The 22,994-nt window shown below is 39.5% G+C and overlaps 1 protein-coding gene across 1 annotated transcript in view; it reads right to left on the reverse strand.

The window, feature by feature from the left end:
• The window catches only part of EFCAB3 (EF-hand calcium binding domain 3), a 123,726-nt gene that overhangs the window by 50,442 nt on the left and 50,290 nt on the right, over positions 1 to 22,994 (reverse strand). Inside the window, exons 25-35 of the mRNA XM_045814333.2 lie at positions 19,383 to 19,487; positions 18,246 to 18,299; positions 16,465 to 16,569; positions 10,423 to 10,476; positions 9,677 to 9,781; positions 8,236 to 8,289; positions 7,459 to 7,563; positions 6,512 to 6,565; positions 5,813 to 5,917; positions 5,249 to 5,302; positions 3,516 to 3,620 (exon numbers count right to left, since the gene is read on the reverse strand). Coding sequence (XP_045670289.2) covers positions 3,516 to 3,620; positions 5,249 to 5,302; positions 5,813 to 5,917; positions 6,512 to 6,565; positions 7,459 to 7,563; positions 8,236 to 8,289; positions 9,677 to 9,781; positions 10,423 to 10,476; positions 16,465 to 16,569; positions 18,246 to 18,299; positions 19,383 to 19,487 — 900 coding nt within the window. The remainder of the gene's footprint in view (positions 1 to 3,515; positions 3,621 to 5,248; positions 5,303 to 5,812; positions 5,918 to 6,511; positions 6,566 to 7,458; positions 7,564 to 8,235; positions 8,290 to 9,676; positions 9,782 to 10,422; positions 10,477 to 16,464; positions 16,570 to 18,245; positions 18,300 to 19,382; positions 19,488 to 22,994) is intronic.

Raw genomic sequence — 22,994 nt, forward strand, 5'->3', positions numbered from 1 at the left:
TTTGCCTTGGTACGTGAGAAATTTCTTTGCCCTGGCCGCTTTCAATACTGTATCCTTGCATCTAATATTTGCGAATTGCACTATGACGTGACGTGGCGTAGGTTTGTCGTGGTTGAGCTTGGGAGGGGTCCTCTCTGCTTCTTGGACACGAATGTTTGTTTCCCTTGCTAGATTAGGGAAGTTTTCAGCTACAATTTGTTCAAATATCTCTTCTAGACCTCTGTTTTTCTCCACCCCCTCGGGGATGCCGATGATTCTAACATTGGATCGTTTCATTGAGTCAGTAATCTCCCGTAACCTACATTCGTGGGCGTGGATTTTTTTAAGACCATCTTCTATTTTCATTTTTTCCTCTATTAACCCATCCTCCAATTCACTAACCCTTTCCTCTGCTTCTGCGACCCTGGCTGTCAGAGCCTCTAGTTTTGCCTGCATTTGGCCCATAGAATTTTTAATTTCTGTCAGATTCGCTCTCATTTCTGTCCTTAGGGATTCTATATTCTCAGTAACCTTTTCGTTTATACTTTTTTCAATTCTACTCATCATTTTGACCATCGTTACTCTGAATTCCATTTCTGATAATTTGGTTACACCCATATCCGTTATTTCTGTGGCAGAGGCCACAGTCTCACTGTCTTTTCTTTGCTGGGGGGGGCTTCTCCTTCTTGTCATTCTGATGAAGAGAGGTTGCGGGGTTTCTAGAGCCCAAATTATTGACTGGGTCCCAGGCCGTGCCCCTTGTTTTATAGGGATCTTAGGGATGTGGGCTTCTTCTTTAAAGATTTTATTTATTTATTTATTTATTTATTTATTTATGTATGTATGTATGTATGTATGTATGTATGTATGTATGTGGCAGCCAACCAGCGAGAGAGGGAACAGAAGCAGGGGAGTGGGAGAGGAAGAAGCAGGCTCCCAGCGGAGGAGCCCGATGAGGGACTCCTTTCCGGAACGCCGGGATCACGCCCTAAGCCGGAGACAGGCGCTCAATGACTGCGCCACCCCGGCGCCCGGGTTGTGGGCTTCTTGATTTTTCAGCCTGCCTTCTGGGGAAGGGGCCTGCCGCGCCGATACTCAGGCAGCCCTGTTTGGGTAGAGTCTCGGTGTCCCCTGCTAGGGGGGATGGGGATGGGCACTCCCTGAGCCGGTATTTCCAGGCTTTTGGTCTCTGGCGGCTTTCCGTGGCGGTTTGCTGTGCCTCTTCTGAGAGTCAGAGCAGCAGCGGCCGAATTTCAGCCTCTGTCACGGAACAGAGGGATCGCGGCCCGTTCTCTACTAATGTTCTGGCCACTTTAACTCTGTCTCTGTTGGTGCTGCTCAACCCTGCAGCGTCCCGGGATGTGCGCCCCACACCCGGCGTCCCAGCCCTCACTTCCAGGGCCGGCGTCTCTGTCCTTTGTGTTTCTAATGCCGCCAGCCGCCAGCCGCCAGCCGCCAGCCGCCCAGCGCACGCTCCCGGATCTCCCGGTCTCAGTCTGGATCCAGTGAGCGCACCGGGATTCCGGGGTTCCGCGAGATGCCTGGTGGCGCGCGCACCCGGCTCACGGTCTCAGTCTGCTGTTTTGCGGGTGCCGTCCGCGAGCCCCGCCCGCTCTCCCGTGCAGGTGGCTGCCGCTTCCCGGCGCCTGAACGCGGCGGCTCCCTCCCCCTTCCGTTTATCTTCCGATATCTGTGCACAGTTTCATGGCTCCCCGCTTCGTACCTCAATACTCAGCGCTGGAGATGTTCATTTGTAGAGATCCAGATGCGTCTTCCTGCGTCTCAGGCTGGTTCCGTGGTTGTTTAGGCTGGTCTGGTACCTATCCCACTCGACTCGGAGGACCGGCTGAAAACGGTGTCTCCTACTCCTCCGCCATCTTAACTCCTCCCACATCTTTATTTTCTAACTTAATTTTAACTTAACTAACTTAACTTAAATTTTAGCATTTTCTTCAATTATTAGTGTAGGCAACAAATCACAGTAGTAGCAAAACCTATGACTTTGTTACTAATACAAGTACTGACATTTTCATATTATATGGTAGTTGTTGCAAATGTATTGAAAAGTTGCTTATGCTCATCACTGCTTTAAAATTCTAGTAATTATTAGATCTACTAGAACTTGTTAAATATGTTAATAGGTACTAATAATTGATATCTTTGATGTTTTATACATTGTATTATAATAAAATTAGTTTCTTTGTAATCTTACATATTTTGTTTTATGCATTTAAAAATATACTCAGAAGTGATGCATTCATCATACTGTCAAAGGCGTCTATTGCACAGTAAAGTCAAAAGCCCTGATCTATTTGGAAGGTAGTGAATTTGCCAAGAATAAGAACAGGAGTAGTGGAGGAGGAAGACAGTGAGCCCAGTGATTTCTTAGAAAATGCTCTAGTTGCATATTACCTATTTATTTATATAAAGTCATAATTAGTAAACAAATATTTATTCTATCAGGACTTATATTTTTATAATTGACAAAATTAATTTATAGGTCATAGAATTTCCTTTTCTTCTTCTTGAACATCTTCTCCATCTTCTCCGTTATCTGCACCACTACCACCATCATCATGACAAACATTTACTGAATATTCTAGACACTGCATTAAGTACTTAACATGTATTATCTGTATTGATTCCAGAGCAAAAAGTGACCATAGAAAATAATTTAGTTCAGCTTCCCATTTAACATATGAAGACACTAACTTTCAGTAGGGTTAAATTATTTGTTAGCAATTTAGTGGCAGAACGAAGACCAGGCCTCAGCACTAAGAAATGCTATGTACTATAGACAAGGCATGTAGGCTGGATTCACCAGGGAAAAGGGAATTTTTTCCCCCATAGATACTGCCAAATGACTTTTCCAAGAAGACATATAGCAATGGTAACGCTCATCTGAAATGTGTCAGGGAGTCCCTTTCCTCATATCCTCACCAGAAGTAGATGTTCTCAATCTTGCTAATTTTTGCCGGTCCAATGAGTGAAAATAATACTGTATTTTATTTATATCTTCATGATTATTGATGAGGTTAGACATCTTCTCATATGTTACTGGGCACTTACGTTCCTCTTTTATGAATTATTTATTTGTATATTTGGCTATTTTTGTACTCTCCATATGTTTTCTATCAATGTGTGAGGGCTTTTTCTACCTTTCGGGTACTAGCTCTTTGCCTTACAACCATTCTCTCCTAATTCATCATTTGCTTCTCACTTTGTTAATTTTTCTCTTAAATGTCCCCTTATGAACAAGTTCCCCTATACATGAAGTAAAAAAAAAAAAAAAGGTCACTTTTCTTTCAGTGACTTATATGTGTGCCTTTCCCAGGCATGGCTGAATTTTACAAGTAGTATCTCCAACGTATCTCTTAAAAAGCATTTCTGGAGATAGTATTTCCTAATGAGTCAAGATTAAGTCTTTCTATTTACATTTATTTCATTGAATACTATAAAGGCAGGCTATTTTCAGCAGCTCTGATAGAAGGGTTCACTATTTCTCTGAAGAGCATAATGATGCCCATAACACTCACCATCAATTGGTACTTGGGTCATTAGTTCCTCAAGTTCCTCATCCTTGAGCTTAGTCCCCATGTTTTCCATGACGGATTTCACCCTTCTGAGTTTGACTCTTGGTCCTTAGGAAAGAAGGGCATGGAATAAAAACATGAATATTGGTGCTTAAGAGTGAAAAATGCTAATCATGGCCATGCATCATAAATCCCAAATGGAGGGTTAACCACAAGGGCACAAAGAAACTATTAATATATATATCTTCCAGATTTAGATATGTCTGTTGAAAGTAGGAAAAAATTGAGAAAGGTAATCATTGAGAAAAAGGTAAACAGTAAACAGTATTTACCTTTATGGGGAGGGATGAGATTGGTGGGAGGTAGGGGGACTCTCAGTTTTTTAAAAATTAAAAATATATATATATATATCTCAATTTTTTATTGTTATGTTATTCACCATACAGTACATCATTAGTTTTTGATGTAGTGTTCCATGATTCATTGTTTGCTTATAACACCCAGTGCTCCATGCAATACGTGCCCTCCTTAATACCCATCAACGGCCTAGCCCAATCCCCTACCCCCTCCCCTCTGAAACCCTCAGTTTGTTTTCCAGAGTCCATATAATTGACATATAAACATTGTATCAGTTTCATATGTACAACATAATGACTTCGTATTTGTATATATTATAATGTCATCACCACAATAATTCTTGTTAACATCCATCACTTACACAAAGTTACAAGTTTTTTTTTTCTTGTGGTGAGAACTTTTAAAACCTACTCTCTTAGCAACTTTCAAATATACAACATGGTATTATTAACTATAGTCACCATGCTACATTAGATCCCCATGACTTGACTTACACTTCTTTTATCAGTTTTCCAAGTGGTAGAATTGGATAGTTTTCTTATAGTATTTGCTGTTTTAAAAATATTTTTGTAATTAAAAATTAAAAATATAATTGTTTATAACAGAATTAGTATAAGGAGTAGAGACAGCATATTTTTCTTAATACCCATCTAGGGGACTTTGCTTCAGGTTTTTTTTTTTTTTAAGGTTTTATTTATTTGACACAGAGAGAGAGAACACAAGCAGGGGTATGGGCAGGCAGAGGGAGAGGAAGAAGCAGACTCCCCACTGAGCAGGGCGTCTTATGCAGGGCTCGATCCCAGGACCCTGGGACCATGACCCCAGCTGAAGGCAAATGCTCAACCAATTGAGCCACCCAGGCACCTTCAGTTTTCCATGAGAGGTGAACAGGGAGAACTGCCACATCTACTTGTGGTTGAAACAACAACCAGTCTGTACAGTTCTGGGCACTTACTAGAAAGCAGTGTTAGAACTTCCTACAGTAAGATGATACTTTTCCTTATATCTCCAAATGTCAACATACCCAAAGAAAAATGGTAAGTTGAGTCCATAACAATGGATCAAAAAATTGGCAAGAAGCAGGGGTGCCAGGGTGGGTCAGCTGGTTAAGCATCTGACTCTTGATTTCGGATCAGGTCATGATCTCGGGGTTGTGAGACTGAGCCTTGCATCTGGCCCTGTGCTCAGTGGAGTCTGCTTGATACTCTCTTTCCTTCTCCCTCTGCCCCTCCTCCCACTCACACAGACATGGTCTCTCTCTCTCTAAATAAATAAAATCTTAAAAAAACTGGCAAGAAGCAAAGTTGGAACATTTAACAGCAAATGGTAAACATGAGGATTTTATTTTTATTTGCTCTTTCCCTGTGTTTCTTACTCACCATCGAGGGCCTTCACACCTTTTAGCAATCTATTATTGTATACTTTTCCATCAGCTGTAAGACAAGACACAATTAAGAATAGAGATTAAATGAAGGGAAGATTAACAAAGACAACACAAAGACAATACAACATCCATAATTTCAGGGGGAAAAACCCTTCAGACTTATTTAGGATTTTATTTATTTTACCCTCAAGTGAGAATGAAACCAAAGACAGAGCTTTCACTGATATAAATCTACCTATCATTGAATTAAAAAGTCTTTATCTCCCTATTTCTCCCCTTTTCCTTCCTACTCTTACTCCCCTGGTTTTCCTTTTTCCCTTGGTCATGACTTAGGTGAGGTGATGCTCCCAGGGGAAGAGGATAATTTAGTTTTGATGATGGAGACCAGTGAAAGATGTTGCCAATTTTCAATATTAAAATGTAAGTGACAAGAACAGGATTTCTACTTTTGTGAAACTGTGCTTTCTAAAGGGGTTTTACTGGACATACACATATAATTTCAGCAGTTTTCACAAACAAAACCATAAATCCGTGTTTCAAAGATGTGCTAAATACTCACTGTGAATGGGCAGAGTTTTCAGCAGCTGCTTCTTCTCCTCCTCAGTAAGTACTAGCCCCATTTTCCTCATCGCATTGCTCAGATTATTGACATTAACTTTCTCACCTTTGGAAAGATGGAAATTGTTAACATAAGAATTTTAGGAATGGATGAAGGATTTCCAGTGACGAAAAAGTTGAACTATGGGGCATAGGCTTACTTAGAAGAGCGAACTGACAATGAAACTTGTTAACCTATATAGATTCTGAGTACATGTGGGTTGTAGATCATGTCAGAAATAGAATTTACACTTTTAATTCAAACAAAAGAAAAGCATATATAATCCCAGATATAAGTCAAATGCCAAATTATTTCCTGAATTATGGGATCTTTTGACACAGTGACTGTGTTTCCTGGCTGTCCTACAAAAGCTTCACCCTGAGATTGAACAGAGTTCACCTACAGTATGGTTGTTTAAACAATGGTGAAGTAGAAAACATTATTGGCCCAAATTCCACATAATATACGTCTATTCAGGAAAAATACCAAATCAAACAGTAAGATTATAGAACAAACATTAAATTTGTAGGGGTTCAACTTAGCATGTCAGTAGTAGCCTGAAGAGAAAACTACTATTTAAAGACATCTTTTTTTTTTTTTTCCTATGAAGCATTAAGGTCTTAGTTAATAATGAATTCCCTTTTTACCACAACTTCTTACCTGTAAAAGCTTTTGCATCATCCATCACCACATTCAAATCAACCATTTTATTCTCTGCAAGAAAAGACAATTCAGGCACAAAGACCAAATCTTAGACTTAGAAAAATGATATGAAAAATTTAAGTTTAGAAGCTACAGGTAGGGGCAGCAGACGTTTGCTGGTGACAGTGGCCTGCCTTAGCCACACCTGCCAACTTCCTATTAGCTAAGAATAAGAACCCTGAATTAGGGAAGAAGAACGATTTGTTTATTTTGGTTTGGCATGTGCTGGTTGTGCTGAAAGATGTGCTATCTGGCTCTCTTATAAGTTGTTTTCATCAAGTTTTTTTAAAAATGATTTTATTTATTTGAGAGAGAGAGAGAGTGAGGGAGAGAGCATGAGCAGGGGGGGAGGCAGAGGGAGAAGCAGACTCCCGCTGAGCAGGGAGCCTGACATGGGCCTTGATCCCAGGACCTGGAGATCATGACCTGAGCAGACACTTAACCAAATGAGCCACCCAGTCACCCCCTGCATCAAGTTTTTAATGGGAAGCCACTGGCTCTGCATTTGAATCTAAGAGCCCTCTCACTCACGAACTTTGAGCCTGGGACTTACCCCTTAGCAAATTCTTTCTAATGAACTCTACTCTCTTTGCCTCTGTGACATTTTTATCCAGATAACTTGGTCTTATTCAGTCATTAATGAAACTTTATCTTATTTTTAAAAAGTGTACAAGGAAGGGAAGGAAGGAAGATATACGAAAGAAATATGGCAAAATGGTAACATTTGTTAACTCTAGCCAGTGGATATGCAAGTGTTTGTCAGGGTGTTTGTTTTCTGTTTTGATATATGTTTGAAATATTTCATAAGTTTTTCAAAGAGATTAAAAACTAGCTTTCCTTTCAGAAGCCCTCATTTAGAAGCTCTAAGATTGGCCCTGAGGTACAGTGGTATCTGAAATACTTACCATCAATGGGCAGGTGGCTCAGTAAGTCCTGATAGTCCTCTTTCTCAAGCTCAATCTCCATGTTCTTTACAAGGGTGTTCAGGTTCTTGACATTGACTTTTTTCCCTTAGGAAAGAAGAGGATGTAAATAATTCAAGTAGGTCCAGGAACTAGAAGATGCTAGCCTTGAGTCTGCATCCACTACGTGTAGAGTGAAACACTGGCCATTTAAATGAACCCAGATAGTCAGTGCTAGAGTTGAGAAGAGAAAATGCTCCCTCAACATTGTGCTATAACTTTTAATTGAAATAATCATGGATGAAAAAGAAGAATTAGAGAAGTGTGATGAATTGATAAAGATAATTGACATAAATGACATCAGAATCTCAACCTTGCTCCCCATTACTAAGAATAACGTCCTCAAATGTAGTTACACCTCAAGAAGAGTGATCGGTTATGAGGCGTAAGTTCAGTGTCACTAAACCAGTAGAATAATGGCATAGCATGGTTCTAATCAGAAATCTAAAAAAGCAGGGGCGCCTGGGTGGCACAGTGGTTAAGCGTCTGCCTTCGGCTCAGGGTGTAATCCCGGCGTTATGGGATCGAGCCCCACATCAGGCTCCTCCGCTATGAGCCTGCTTCTTCCTCTCCCACTCCCCCTGCTTGTGTTCCCTCTCTCGCTGGCTGTCTCTATCTCTGTCGAATAAAATAAAATAAAATCTTAAAAAAAAAAAAAGAAATCTAAAAAAGCAAATGAGAAGCATAACAAACTTTAGTTCCTGTTCTCATGATTCTTACCTTTGAGAAGCTTCACACTATTCAGTAATCTCTTCTTATACACCTTTCCATCTCCTGTGAGATAGAGTAAAATTCAAGTCAAAAGAAAAAAGGATAAGGAACTCTATAATTTTATAAGACATTTTACATAATTCATCTAGAAATTCATTCTGTCTCACCCTCAAATAATAATAAAAGGAATGCCCACAATGTGGCCAATCGATTTCCTAGTTGAAACACATGGCAGTAGCTGATGCAGGCTACAAATACACCCACATATGTGCTTCTTTCTTCTTAGTTTTCCCTTCATTAACTGCACTTCGACCCCTCTGTCTTTCTCTTCTTCTTGCCTATGCTCTAGGCCCATAAGGTATTCCTATAAGCATATGTTTAGCCTGGACGGTAGAGTCTAAAAGGGATTTTATTAAAAATAGTCATCAACCCAAATGGTACTACAAACAATATTTAAATAAATTTTGTTCTCTAAACAAACTCTTTTCATAAGCGGAGGGGAAATTCAACAGGGGCAGATAACAAGGGACATCTGCCAGCCCAATCCATCTCCATAGGGGCTGTCTGTCTCAGAGGGCCCCTTCCTATGGAAGGAGTGTCTGCAGTGTTGACAGAACCCTCGGTGCCTGGCATGTGGATGTGGCCATCTCCATTACAGTCCATCTGCTGCTTTGTGCATCTCTACCCTGTTCTCTCAGAGCCAATATCCTAAGGATGCTGCAATTCTCGTAACTGGCCCCTTGAGAGCAATGTGGGGGAATGCTAGACATAGTGAGTGGCTGCAGCCTTAGGTATATGTGAGGGGAATAGGGATGGGCATTGAGCATTTGCTCCTGGGCTGCTGCTTCTATCATCATAGGTTCTAGCACCCATCATGATGTGTAGGCTTGCTCATGTTCAGGGACAAGTGGGGACAGGTGCTATAGGGTAGGGGGAAGAATGTCTCCATGGAGGTCCCTGAGACTGGGCAGGAGGCACAGGTGAAGCACAGGCTGGCCTCTAGGGTCTCTGAGGGAGAGCATATGCAGGTGCCCAGGAAGGATGGACTGGTTGGATCACTGACAAATCAGAATCAAATACTGACAGTTTAAGCACATGGTCCTGGTGGTCCCCTGCTCTTAGGTGTTTATCTTTTAGTTGTTGGATTATGGGGAGATGGGAGGGCTATCATGGGTAGAACTGAGGATGTGGGGCACATTCAGGGGGCTACAGATGAATTTAGTTGTGTAGCATTTAAAATATTTAGCAAGGGGCCCCTTGACTGAATGGAAAAGAGAGGAATTTCTCACTTCTAAGTTTCTTACTTCCAAACACAGGTGACAAGAAAGGGGTTTCTTATGTCTGGACTGCATTTTCCTTAGGGGGTTTCTTAGGACATTAGACAATTCTCACCCAGAAGCCCATAATACCACATTTCCCTGAGCACCATGATGGCGTGTTAAACACTCACTAGAGATTGGCAGAGTTTTCGACAGCATCAACTGTTCTTTTTCAGTGATCTCAATTCCCATGTTTCTCAGTACACTTTTTAAGTCATTGGCTTCAACCTTTTCTCCTTTGAATAGATGGGGATTATTTCAGGTGACAATATTAAAAAATACAATTATTCTAAACTATGAAAAACATGATCCAGTACAGCATTATTTCTAACTGCAGGATGAAGTTGAAATACATGAGCTGACTTCATATACAGAGTTATTATACAATTCAGTACCTGAAAAGTTTCTTTAATCAAAATAAGAAGATAACATTCCTATTCTATATATGGGTCAATGTAGCTTGGAGTGTAACCACCCAATGACTTATGATGGTATGTAAAATATACGTAATTGTACTGGTAAGTAATACCTCTGTTATTGCTTTATGACCTGAATTATGGGACTGACTGTTCATAGTGATATTTCCTGATGCAAAAACTTCACATTGAGATCCACTGTGTTCACCAATATTTTGATTCTTTGAACACTGGAGAAACGAACACATTACTGGCCAAAATATTTGAGAGTGCCCACACCTCTAAATCTCTAATGATCTAAATTATTGTCAATAAGACAAAATCATTAATAAATAAGTAAAAAAGGCAAAGCAAGCTTATTAATGATGGCTGGAGGGGGTAAACTACTGCTTTAAATAGGTAATTCTCTACAAGGCATCAAGATCTCAATTTTATGATGTGTTATACAAGTTCTCACTCACCTGTAAAAGCACTAGCTGCTTCCATCAACGTAGCCAAATCAACCTTTTCATCTTCTGTAGGAAAATTCAGAATTTAGATTCAGATGAAGATAACGAGACGTGAAAAGTTAAATAAAATTATTTTTTTAAGATTAAAAAAAGTTTTTGAGAAATCTTTACAACCAACAAGGGGCTTGAACTCATAACCCTGAGATCAAGAGCTGCACGCTCTACTGACTGAGCCAGCCAGGCTCCCCTATATAAAATTCCTAAATAAAGATTTGGTGTATGGAATCCCAGTAATTTTTCATGTTTTATTCTAAAATTTTTATTATATTTTCAATCCACAGGAAGATATAACAAAAAGTTTGAGCTTTAAATATATGTCCATTCAATTAATATAACTTTTATTTCATAAGCTATTAAAAATCTTTAGAGTGTTATGGTGAATGGAATGTTTTGTTTGTTTAGTTAGCTCGCCCTAGAGGTCAGTTTTCCTTCTTTCAGACCTAGTTCTCTTGCATTGAGTAGAAGGTTGAGATGGGTTAGAGCCACGGTTCTCAAAGTGCGGTCCAGGGACCTCTGGAGTCACCAATACCCTTTGCCTTTTACACTTTTGACATTTGCACTGGTGGTGCAACAGTAGGGGTGGGTGAAATTGCTGGCATCTTTGCGTGAATCAAGACCATGGCAACAAATGTACTAGCAGTCATTGTGTTCTTCATTGTGCGTGCTTGTAGCAAAAGAATGTCAGTTTCACTTGAGTGTTGTTTTTTTTTTTAATGATTTTTTATTATATTATATTAGTCACCATACAGTACATCCCCGGTTTCCGATGTAAGGCTCGATGATTCATTAGTTGTATAACACCCAGTGCACCATGCAATACGTGCCCTCCTTACTACCCATCACCGGTCTATCCCATTCCCCCACCCCTCTCCCCTCTGAGGCCCTCAGTTTGTTTCTCAGAGTCCATAGTCTCTCATGTTTCATTCCCCCTTCTGATTACCCCCCCTTTCTTTATCCCTTTCTTCCCCTACTGATCATCCTAGTTCTTATGTTCCATAGATGAGAGAAATCATATGATAGTTGTCTTTCTCTGCTTGACTTATTTCGCTTAGCATTATCTCCTCCAGTGCTGTCCATGTTGCAGCAAATGTTGAGAACTCGTTCTTTCTGATAGCTGAGTAATATTCCATTGTATATATGGACCACAACTTCTTTTTTTTTTTTTAAAGATTTTATTTATTTATTCGACAGAGATAGAGACAGCCAGCGAGAGAGGGAACACAAGCAGGGGGAGTGGGAGAGGAAGAAGCAGGCTCATAGCGGAGGAGCCTGATTTGGGGCTCGATCCCATAACGCCGGGATCACGCCCTGAGCTGAAGGCAGACGCTTAACCGCTGTGCCACCCAGGTGCCCCTGGACCACAACTTTTTAATCCAGTCATCTGTTGAAGGGCATCTCGGCTCCTTCCACGATTTAGCTATTGTGGACATTGCTGCTATGAACATTGGGGTGCATATGGCCCTTCTCTTTACTACGTCTGTATCTTTGGGGTAAACACCCAGTAGTGCAACGGCTGGATCATAGGGTAGCTCAATTTTTAACTTTTTAAGGGACCTCCACACTGTTTTCCAGAGTGGCTGTACCAACTTGCATTTCCACCAACAATGTAGGAGGGATCCCCTTTCTCCACATCCTCTCCAACAATTGTTGTCTCTTGCCTTGTCTATTTTTGCCATTCTAACTGGCGTAAGGTGGTATCTCAGTGTGGTTTTGATTTGAATTTCCCTGATGGCTAATGATTTTGAACATTTTTTCATGTGTCTGTTAGCCATTTGTATGTCTTCATTGGAAAAGTGTCTGTTCATATCTTCTGCCCATTTTTTGATTTGTTTATTTGTTTCTCGTGTATTGAGTTTGAGAAGTTCTTTGTAGATCTTGGATACCAGTCCTTTATCTGTAGTGTCATTTGCAAATATATTCTCCCATTCCGTGGGCTGCCTCTTAGTTTTCTTGACTGTTTCCTTGGCTGTGCAGAAGCTTTTAATCTTGATGAAGTCCCATAAGTTCATTTTATCTTTTGTTTCTCTTGCCTTTGGGGATGTGTCATGAAAAAGGTTGCTTTGGCCGATGTCGTAGAGGTTGCTGCCTATGTTCTCCTCTAGAATTTTGATGGATTCCTGCCTCACATCGAGGTCTTTCATCCATTTGGAGTTTATTTTTGTGTATGGTGTGAGATAGTGGTCAAGTTTCATTCTTTTGCATGTAGCTGTCCAATTTTCCCAGCACCATTTTTTGAAGAGACTGTCTTTTTCCCACCGGATGTTTTTTCCTGCTTTATCAAATATTAGTTGCCCAAAGAGCCGAGGGTCCATTTCTGGTCCATTCCATGCCCATCTGTTCCATTGGTCTATGTGTCTGTTTTTGTGCCAGTACCACGCTGTCTTTGTGATCACAGCCTTGCAGTACAGCTCGAAATCCGGCATTGTGATGCCCCAGCTTTGTTTTTTTTTTTTTTCTTTATAATGATTTTTTATTATATTATGTTAGTCACCATACAGTACATCCCCGGTTTTCGATGTAAGGCTCGATGATTCATTAGTTGTGTATAACACCCAGTGCACCATGCAATATGTGCCCTCCTTACTACCCATCACCGGCCTATCCCATTCCCCCACCCCCCTCCCCTCTGTTTTTTCTTTTCAACAGTTCCTTGGAGATTCGGGGCCTTTTCTGTTTCCATACAAATTTGAGGACTATTTGTTCCAGTTCTTTGAAAACTGTCCTCGGTATTTTGATCGGGATAGCATTGAAAGTGTAGATTGCTCTCGGTAGCATGGACATTTTAACTATGTTAATTCTTCCGATCCATGAGCATGGAATATCTTTCCATCTTTTTATGTCTTCCTCAATATCACTTAAGAGTGTTCTTGATAGTGCAGCAAAAGGTATTGATTTTATTAAATCTTAACCCTTGAGAACACACCTTTTTAATATTCTGTATAATGAATTGAGAAGTTTGTATAAAGCACGTCAGTTGTATACTAAAATACAATGATTTCTTGAGGAAAATAACTTGTATGATTGTTTGAGACTCAAACAAAATAGTTGCTTTTTCATGAACACCATTTTCACTTGCAAAAACCCAGTTATTCAGAGTTTGGTATTTGGGAAGCATCTTTTTGAAAATGAACAAAGTGAGCCTGTTATCTTAAGAAAACAATTGACAGTAGATGTTTCAGTGGTAGAGTATCAAGTTTTCAAACAAAAATTTAAGTTTAGAAAACCTTATATCCACACCATGACTTGATAGGTTCTCAATACTTAAACACTTTTTTGATTAGACAGGTGGTGATATTAACAAATGTGATTTTTTGAAAGATTTTTAAAAAATGTATTCATTAAAGTCCAAGATGGCAGAGGAGTAGGAGACCTTAGTTTCATCCGGTCCCAGGAATTCAGCAAGATAGCTATCAAATCATTCTGAACACCTGCGAACTCAACCGGAGCTCTAAGAAAAGAATAGCCATGACTCTACAAAGAGAAAAGCAACCACTTTGGGCAAGGCAGGAGATACAAAGAAGTGAATCTGAGGTGATATATATGGGAAGATGGACCATGGGGGGAGGGAGCCTCCAAAAGCCGGCTACTGGCAAGTGATAACAGCAGCAGAGCACAAAATCAGAAGTTTTAGAGGTCTGCTCCGGTGAGGGACTTTCCGGCCTGAAAGCTGCTCAGGTGGCTAAGTGGGAACAGTGTGGTCTCAGGATCCCCAGGGTCACAGGAAGACCAGGGGTGCCTGAGTGCAGCAGAGTTCTCACGCGTCGGAGTGGAACCTGGCTGCAGTCAGCGAGCCCAGGAGTGGGCTTTCAGCTTGGGGTTGCCATAAAACTCGAATTGTGGCACAGTCAGGTGACTGCTCCCTGAGCAGGGGCCCAACAAGCAGCAGAACAGTGAGACCCCCTTCCTGCCTGGGAGGAATGGAGCAGGAACACGTCGCAGGAGTCTCCAGGGTTTGGAGACTGGAAAGGGGGTCATGTGCCTGAGATAAAAAGGCTTGTCACAGGCTGGGTGAATGTGGACTGTGGTGGAAGACCAGGGAGACAGGAGTGATTGACTGCTTTTCTCTGGGGGCTCACTGAGAAATGGGGCCCCAAGCTTTCTGCTCTGGAGCCAGAGATTGGGAGGCCGCCATTTTCATTCTCATCCTCTAAAGCTGCGTGGAAAGCCTTCAGGGAACAAAAGAAAAACCAAGCACCTGGACCTGGACCTGGACCCCTGGCAACGGCAGTACAATTTCGCCTGGGGCAAAGACACTTGAAAATCAAAGCAACAGGCCCCTCCCCCAGAAGATCAGCAAAAACATCCAGCCAAGACCAAGTTTACCAATGAATGAGAACTACAAAACTCCAGCACTAGGGAAATACACCACATAGAATTCATGGCTTTTTCCCCATGATTCTTTAGTCTTTTTTTTTTTTTTTTTTAATTTATGTATTTGAGAGAGAGAGAGAGCAAAAGCGGTGTGAGGGTCAGAGGGAGAAGCAGACTCCCTGCTGAGCAGGGAGCCTGATGTGGGACTCCATCCCTGGACTCCGGGATCATGACCTGAGCTGAAGGCAGACGCTTAACGACTGAGCCACCCAGGAGCCCCTTCTTTAGTCTTTAAATTTAAATTAAAAAAATTTTTTTTCTTTCCTTTCTCAACCAATTTCTTATTTTATCAACTCTTATTAAAATCTTTTTTAATTTTCATTTTTAGAATTACATTCTATCCCTTCATTGTATTTAATTTTATTTTTCTATATATATAAGGTTTTCTTACTTTACAATTTTGGGATGCGGTTTCTTCTAACAGACCAAAGTACACCCAAACTCTAGGGTATGGCTTTGTTCTATTCGCCTATCTGATCATATTCTCTCTTTCTTTTTCCTCGTTCCTTTTTTTGTTTGTTTTTGTTTTTTGTTTTGTTAAAGTCTTTTAAAATTTTCATCTTTACAGTTACATTCTACCCTTTCAATGTATTTAATTTTATTTTGGTACATATATAAGTTTTTCTTTCTCTACAATTTGGGATCTAGTTTTCTAACAAACAGACCAAAATACACACAGGATCCAAAGTATTGCTCTATTCTGTTCACCTGTCTGATTACATTTATTTATTTGTTTATTTATTTATTTATTTGGTTTTGGCCGTCTTCTGATTTGTTTAGTGTTTATTTCTTTGGGGTTTTTGTTGCCATTTTAGTATTTTGTTCTCTCGTTCATCTATTCTGGACAGAATGACAAAATGGAAAAACTCACCTCAAAAAAGAGAACAAGAGACAGTACTGACTGCCAGGGACCTAATCAGTATGGATATAAGTAAGATGTCGGACTAGATTTCAGAATAATGCTTATTATTATTAACTTATTTATATATTTATCAGAGAGAGAAAGAGAGAGCACACAAAGAGGGGGAGTGGTAGGCAGAGGGAGAAGCAGGCTCCCCACTGAGTAGGGAGCCTGATGTGGGACTCAATCCCAGGACCCTGAGATCATGACCTGAGCTGAAACCAAGAGTCAGACGCTTAACTGACTGAGCCACTCAGACACCCATGTTCTAAACATTTTTGTCTTCATTCTGCTCCTTTTCCTGTTTCTCCCCCACCCCCACCTATGTGTGTGTGCATGTCAATCATACAAACTATGAACCTCTGCTTCCCACTTCTAGTATCTCTCTCCCTTTCACCAACCACATCCCATCAGCCCTCCCCCTTTATAACCAATGTAGTTCCTTAATAAAGAACCTTATCATCTGGACCTTGGCAGCAGCCTCTAATTGTACCTCTGCCCCTGGTTTTTCTCTCCCCATAATGTGTTTCCTCACGGCTTTCAGAGTAGACTAGTCATTGTCTATAGGATAAAGGTACCTATCCCTATCTATCCGTCCATCCATCTAATAGGCTCCACACCCAACATGGGGCTTGAACTCATGACCCTGAGATTGAGAGTTGCATGTTCTACTGACTAAGCCAGCCAGGTGCCCCAGGATAAAGGAATCTTAAAATGCTCACCAATAACTGGTAGGTGGCTCTGCAGGTCCTGGATTTCGTTTTCCTCAAGTCTGAACCCAGTATTTTGTAGAACATTTTTTAGGTCACCGACACTAACCCTTCCTCCTTAATAAAAATAAGAAAAAGTAAATAAGGATGTCACAAATACAAAACGGAGGCCATCAACCCTACCTAGAAATGAAAGTACAAAGAAGCTCTTTACAGCAAGTTGTATGGGAGTCAGGAAGAGCATATGATACCGTAACTGAGCTTCTGAGAGAAATTAATGTGAGGGAGAAAAAAGTAAAGAGTTTGGCTACCAGTAAATTAGGCAAAGACAACAACCAAATCATGTTATTCTGGCCAAAAAGTAAGATTTGAAACTTGGTACAGTAACAGCAAATTACCTTCTTAATATAATTATACGTAAAGAAAATCTCCAGGTAATAAGGCAGAATAACTGAAAACTACTGGTGTAGTTTCGATCAAATCACTATAAAATAGGAGGATTTACAGAGAGTCAATTTCAGATAAGTTAAATAATACATGAAGAAGTGAAATCTTAGGAAATCAAGATAAAGTGTATATGATTTTTTAATACACTATCCAGATAGCAAAGGACTTTCTAAATAAAAAAAAAGAAATCACAGAAGGAATGACTGACATAATTAAATACATAAAAATGAAAAATGTCTATATCAAAATACAACATAATGGACAAAGAGTAGATTTTTGGTTGCTTAGGTCTGGGAGGGCTGCGGGGAGGGGAGTGATGACTAATGGGTACAGTATCTTTTTGGGGTGATGAAAATGTTCTAAATGAATTGTGGTGATGATTATGCAACTCCATTAATATACTAAAAAACACTATAAATGGGTGAATTGCAAGGTATGTAAATTACATTTCAATAAACTGTTGTAAAAAATACAACATAATAAAGTAAAAATGCAAATAACCAACTGGGAAAATATTTTCTGTAACTACAACAATTGTACTAATATCTTTATAAAGAGTCATTTGAATTAATAGGAAAAAGCTTGGATTCTGATAGGATAATGGGCAAAAGGAAGGAACAAATAATTAAAAGACTGAAAGAATGATATAAAAACAGTTTTAACTTCATTGATAACAAAAAAATCAAAACATTAATTAGATTCCATTTTTCATTTATCAAATTGGCAAGGATCAAAAATGTGAAAATAATATATTGTGGCCAGGGCATAATGTGAACCAGTACTTTCATCCACTTATATATATCACAGCCTTAAACATGTTAAGATTTATTGGATTTACCAGAAGAATCTATCCAAAGAAAATGGCTTAAAGTTGAACAAAGATCACAGATATATAAGAGCAAAACATTGGAGACTACCTAAGTGTTCAATAAGAAAGGAATGATTAAGTAAATTATAAATACAACCTGATGATAGAGTCATTAAAAATAGTGTTTACAAAGAATTTTTAAATGACATGGTGGAATTCTTACAAAAAAAATTTTAGGATTAAGTATAGGATATATAAAATATACTGTAAGAGTTTAATTATCTATACACACATATACACAGAAAAAAGAATAGAGAGAACTATAATAAAAAAGGTAATATTACCTGGGATTATGGGTAATTGCATGTTTTTTCTGTATGCTACATTATATATTTCAGATTTTTCTCAAATACCCAACACACAGTAGAGACTTGGATATTTGTTGAATAAATGCATAATTTCCTGATTATTTATATAATCAGAAAAAACAGTTACAACAATCTCAGATTTTATTGTCCTTATCCTTTTTCTCACTCACCTTTGAAAGATTTCACACCTTCCAGTAATTCTTTCTCAAACACTTTTTTATCAGCTGTAAGAAAAAACATTTTTGAGTTTTTGACAATTCATAGAAATGCAAGTGTTACTTTCAGAAAAGGGAAATTTAGAAATTTATCATTCATTCTCAATGAATTAGAAAGTATTTAGAAAACTCAGTGTAGTGACTCTATCACTGGACAGAATACAAGGCTATTGCTAGTGGCTAGTTTGCTGAAATACACACAGCTTTTTCTTTCTCATTTTCTCCTCCCCAGTTTTACTTCTTTTCTTTTTTTAGCTTTCCTGCCCTTCTGCCCTTTCATCTTCTTCCAGCTTAGACCTTAGATTTCCCTGAAACGGATAAAAGAAATTGTCCTGGGGCGCCTGGGTTGCACAGCGGTTGAGCGTCTGCCTTCGGCTCAGGGCGTGATCCTGGTGTTATGGGATCGAGCCCCGCATCAGGCTCCTCCGCTATGAGCCTGCTTCTTCCTCTCCCACTCCTCCTGCTTGTGTTCCTTCTCTCACTGGCTGTCTCTATCTCCATCAAATAAATAAATAAATCTTTTAAAAAATTAAAAAAAAAAGAAAGAAATTGTCCTATGATGGGACCTCTGATTGAAGAGGTCTTAGTTCCCCAGACCAAAATTTAAACAATAAGAACAGGCTTTTTTAAAATGCTAGGATTTTTTTAAAAAAAATTTTTGACATAAAACGTTTCAAACAGAATTTCTTTCTTTTTTTAAAAAATAAGATTTGTTTATTTATTTTAGAGAGAGTGAGCACACAAGTGGGGGGAGAGGCAGAGGGAGAGAGAATCCTCAAGCAGACTCCCTACTGAGTATGGAGTCTGACTTGGGGCTTGATCCCAGGACCCCAAGATCATGACCTGAGCTGAAACCAAGAGTTGGCTACTTAAATGACTCAGCCACCCAGATGCCCCAAACAGTAGAATTTCTAATACAAAATCTTAAAACTTCTGTGAAGTTTTGAGGACTTGAGGAGACGTGGTCACTGAAGACATGGTCTCTGTTTTCCCAGAGTTTAGGATAGTGCCATGCACACAACAGATCTTCAATAAATGTTTGCTGAACGAGTAAGCTTTTAGATATCAGTGAAGTAGAACTTCAATGCTTACCAGAAACTGGCAGAGTTTTCAGAAGCTTTTTATGTTCCTTGTTTGTGATCTTTATTCCCATGTCTTTCAGAACATTTTTCAGGTCCTCAGTAGGAATCTTCTCTCCTTTAGAAAGAAATACATATACATAATGAAACATCCTTCCCAGGTAGAGCTGGGGGGACGAACTAGGCATAATGAAGCCTTGTTTAGCTATTCAGAATCAAGGTGGGGGGAGTCAGAAATTCTTTTTTTAACCCAAGAGGATATCTTCAATGATAAGATGATACCATATATAATAAGTAAAACAGAGATTATATAATTTCTTAGTAATTTAGATGTGTTTGATGGCTAACAATTCAACCACTAATATAACATCTGTATTCTTTTCTCTCCTTTCCCCCCTCTTCTTCTTCTTCCCTCTTCTCCTTCCCCTCCTCTGGGCCGCCCTGCCTCTTTCCCCTTCCTCTTCTTTTACCTGAATTATGGGACTAGTTTTAAAAATGACAATGAAAGCTGGCTCTCTGTAAAAACTTTCACCTTGAGTAAATTTATATTTACATAATTACACTGTAAGTTGGGCATATCAGATAGGGGATACTTTTGAAATCACATATTTAAAAATCTGCTGGAGAGAAAAGAAAGCATAGAAACCATAAGAACAAGAAATCAGGGAAAAGAATGGGCTAATCTGGAAAAAAACTAAAACAATATCTAGAAATAAAAATATAATTATCGAAATTAAAATCCCAATGGACAAATAGTACAAGACACAGTTGTAGAGACAGTGAACTGGAAGAGAGGTTTAAGAAAAGACAAAAACATAAAAATAGGGAAAATATGAAACGAAAGATATGAAGAGCAGAATGAGAAGGTTCAATGTACATGAACTAGGAGTTTCCAAAAGTGAGAAAAGAGAAAAAAAGAGAAGAGGCAATATTTGAAACATGAGGTCTGAGAGTTTCCAAAACTTGATGAGAGGCATAAATGTTCAGTTTCAGGAACCACAAGTTCCAAGCAGGAAAAATGAAAACAAGCCCACACTTGGCGACATGATACTGAGAATTTCAAAGAGAGATAATCTTAAACGTAACAAGAGAAAAAGAGATTAACTCTAAATAAACAATGAAGACTTATAGCTGACTCTTTACAGCAAAAAAAGGCCAGAAAACAGTGGATACGAATCTATCATCTTTCTATCTATATTCATATGTATTTTCTTCTTTCTCTTTTTTTCCCCTTTTAAATTTAAATACAAGTTTATTATAGGTTAACTTTACAAGTTGGTTTCAGGTTACAGAATATTCAGATGGGACTGTAACTAAATTTGAGAATTAACATAGCCCAGAGATAGTACAACTGTCTCCCACAGACAGACTGTTGGAACTTTGCTTCTCCTCATTCTGGGGAGAGAAAGAGGACATCTTCATTTGCATGAAGGACAGTTGCAGCTTCTTAGTTGGAAACACAGAGCTGTTTTGTTGTTACATGGAAGTTAAGTTCAAATATGTGTAGAAGGGTCCACAGATGAGTAGCCAAAAGGGGAAACTATTTCAGCGGTTTAATGATTATCTCTCAGTTCCAATTCTACCCTTCTAAACTCTGCTTTGTGATGCTGAGGCCAGGACTCTAGACCACATTTCCCTTTTGATAGCTGGTTCCATATTAAACTCTGTCAACGGATGGGGATGGTGGGAGGGGGGAGAGAGAGAGAGAGAGACTGAAAGGCTGTCGGATGAAGTTCCTTCCTGTAGCAATAGATGAATCCAGTTTCAGTTATTCAACCTTGTGGAACCAGTGTCATTACACTCTTCAGAGATACTAGCAGCACACTTCAGAGGTCTAAGGTAGAATGATTATCTACAAGTTTAGACAGAGTCAAAGAATGACTCAAGGCTGAGTGTAAAATAAAGGTATTTTCAAAGACTAACCCTTGTTGAAACGACTAAGAAGGATGTACTTCAAGAAGAATGAAATTGAACCCAAAAAAGAGTAAAAGTAAAAAGCAATGGTGAGCAAAGACAGTGGTAAGTGTATTTAAGTTTTGCGAAAGATTGGATTGAAATTGCTTTGCCCCGGCTTTCAATATACTCATTTGGCAAAAGCTCATTGCTGTTTAAATACAAGTTTGTGCTTACTCTGTGCCTGCAGCCAGGCAGCTGAACTAGAGTTGAAGTGAACTGTGCTGACTGTTCTCATTTTAAATGGATGATCCTCAGGTGAGTCCTTGATTCTGCTGGGCAACCACCCTACACTTCGCTGGTGCATTAACTTTCCTGCTCTTCTTGCTGACTACTTCACTCCCACTCCTCCTCCCTTCCCCCTCCCTTCCCCCTCCCCTCCCACTCCTCCTCCCTTCCCCTTCCCCTCCCCTTCCCCCTCCTCCTTGTTTTTTTCAAACCATCACTTCCTCCTCTTTCATTTGATCATAAATTCTTTTATCTCTCTCTTTCTCTTTTTTAAGATTTTATTTATTTATTTGACAGAGAGAGAGAGCCAGCGAGAGAGGGAACACAAGCAGGGGGAGTGAGAGAGGAAGAAGCAGGCTCCCAGTGGAGGAGCCCGATGTGGGGCTTGATCCTAGACTGCTGGGATCACGCCCTGAGCCGAAGGCAGATGCTTAACGACTGAGCCACTCAGGCGCCCCTATCTCTTTAATTAAAAAAAAAAAAACAAACCAAAGCCTTCTCTTGATGTCTTTCATTAATTTACTTGCCTCTTTGTTCCACTTCTTTGCTTCCCTTTGCAACAAAATTTCTCAGATATTCACTGTTTCTAAATCCTGTCTTCCCATTTTTTTTTTAAAAAAATTCATTTAAATTCCATTTAGTTAACATATACTGTATTATTCGTTTTAGGGGTAGAATTTAGTGATTCATCAGTTGCATAGAACACCCAGTGCTCATTACATCACGTGCCCTCCTTAATGCCCATCATCCAGTTATCCCATCCTCCCCCCACCTCCCCTCCAGCCACTCTGTTTGTTCCTTACAGTTAAGAGTCTCTTACGGTTTGCCTCCCTCTCTGTTTTTAATCCTATTTTATTTTTCCTTCCCTTCCCCTATGTTCATCTGTTTTGTTTCTTAAATTCATATGAGTGAAATCATATGGTATTTATCTTCTCTGGCTGACTTGTTTCGCTTAGCATAATACCCTCTGGTTCCATCCACGTTGTTGCAAATGGCAAGATTTCATTCTTTTTGATGCCTGAGTAATATTCCAGTGTGTGTGTGTGTGTGTGTGTGTGTGTGTATGTATATATACCAGGTCTTCTTTATCCATATATCTGATGGACATCTGGGCTCTTTCCGTATTTTCCATATTTTGGCTATTGTGGACATTGCTGCTATAAACATTGGAGTGCTGGTGCCCTTCTGAATCACTATGTTTGGATCCTTTGGATAAATATCTAGTAGTGCAATTGCTGGGCTGTAGGCTAGTTCTATTTTTAACTTTTTGAGGAACCTCAATACTGTTTTCCAGAGTGGCTGCAGCAGTTTGCATTCCCACCAACAGTACAAGAGGATTCCCCTTTCTCTACATCCTTGCCAACATCTGTTGTTTCCTTAGTTGTTCATTTTAGCCATTCTGACTGGCATGAGGTGGTATTTCATTATGGTTTTGATTTTTATT

Source organism: Ursus americanus, chromosome 23 (genome assembly GCF_024610735.1).
Source record: "Ursus americanus isolate L20-20 chromosome 23, mUrsAme1.1.p, whole genome shotgun sequence".
NCBI classification, from domain to species: domain Eukaryota; kingdom Metazoa; phylum Chordata; class Mammalia; order Carnivora; family Ursidae; genus Ursus; species Ursus americanus.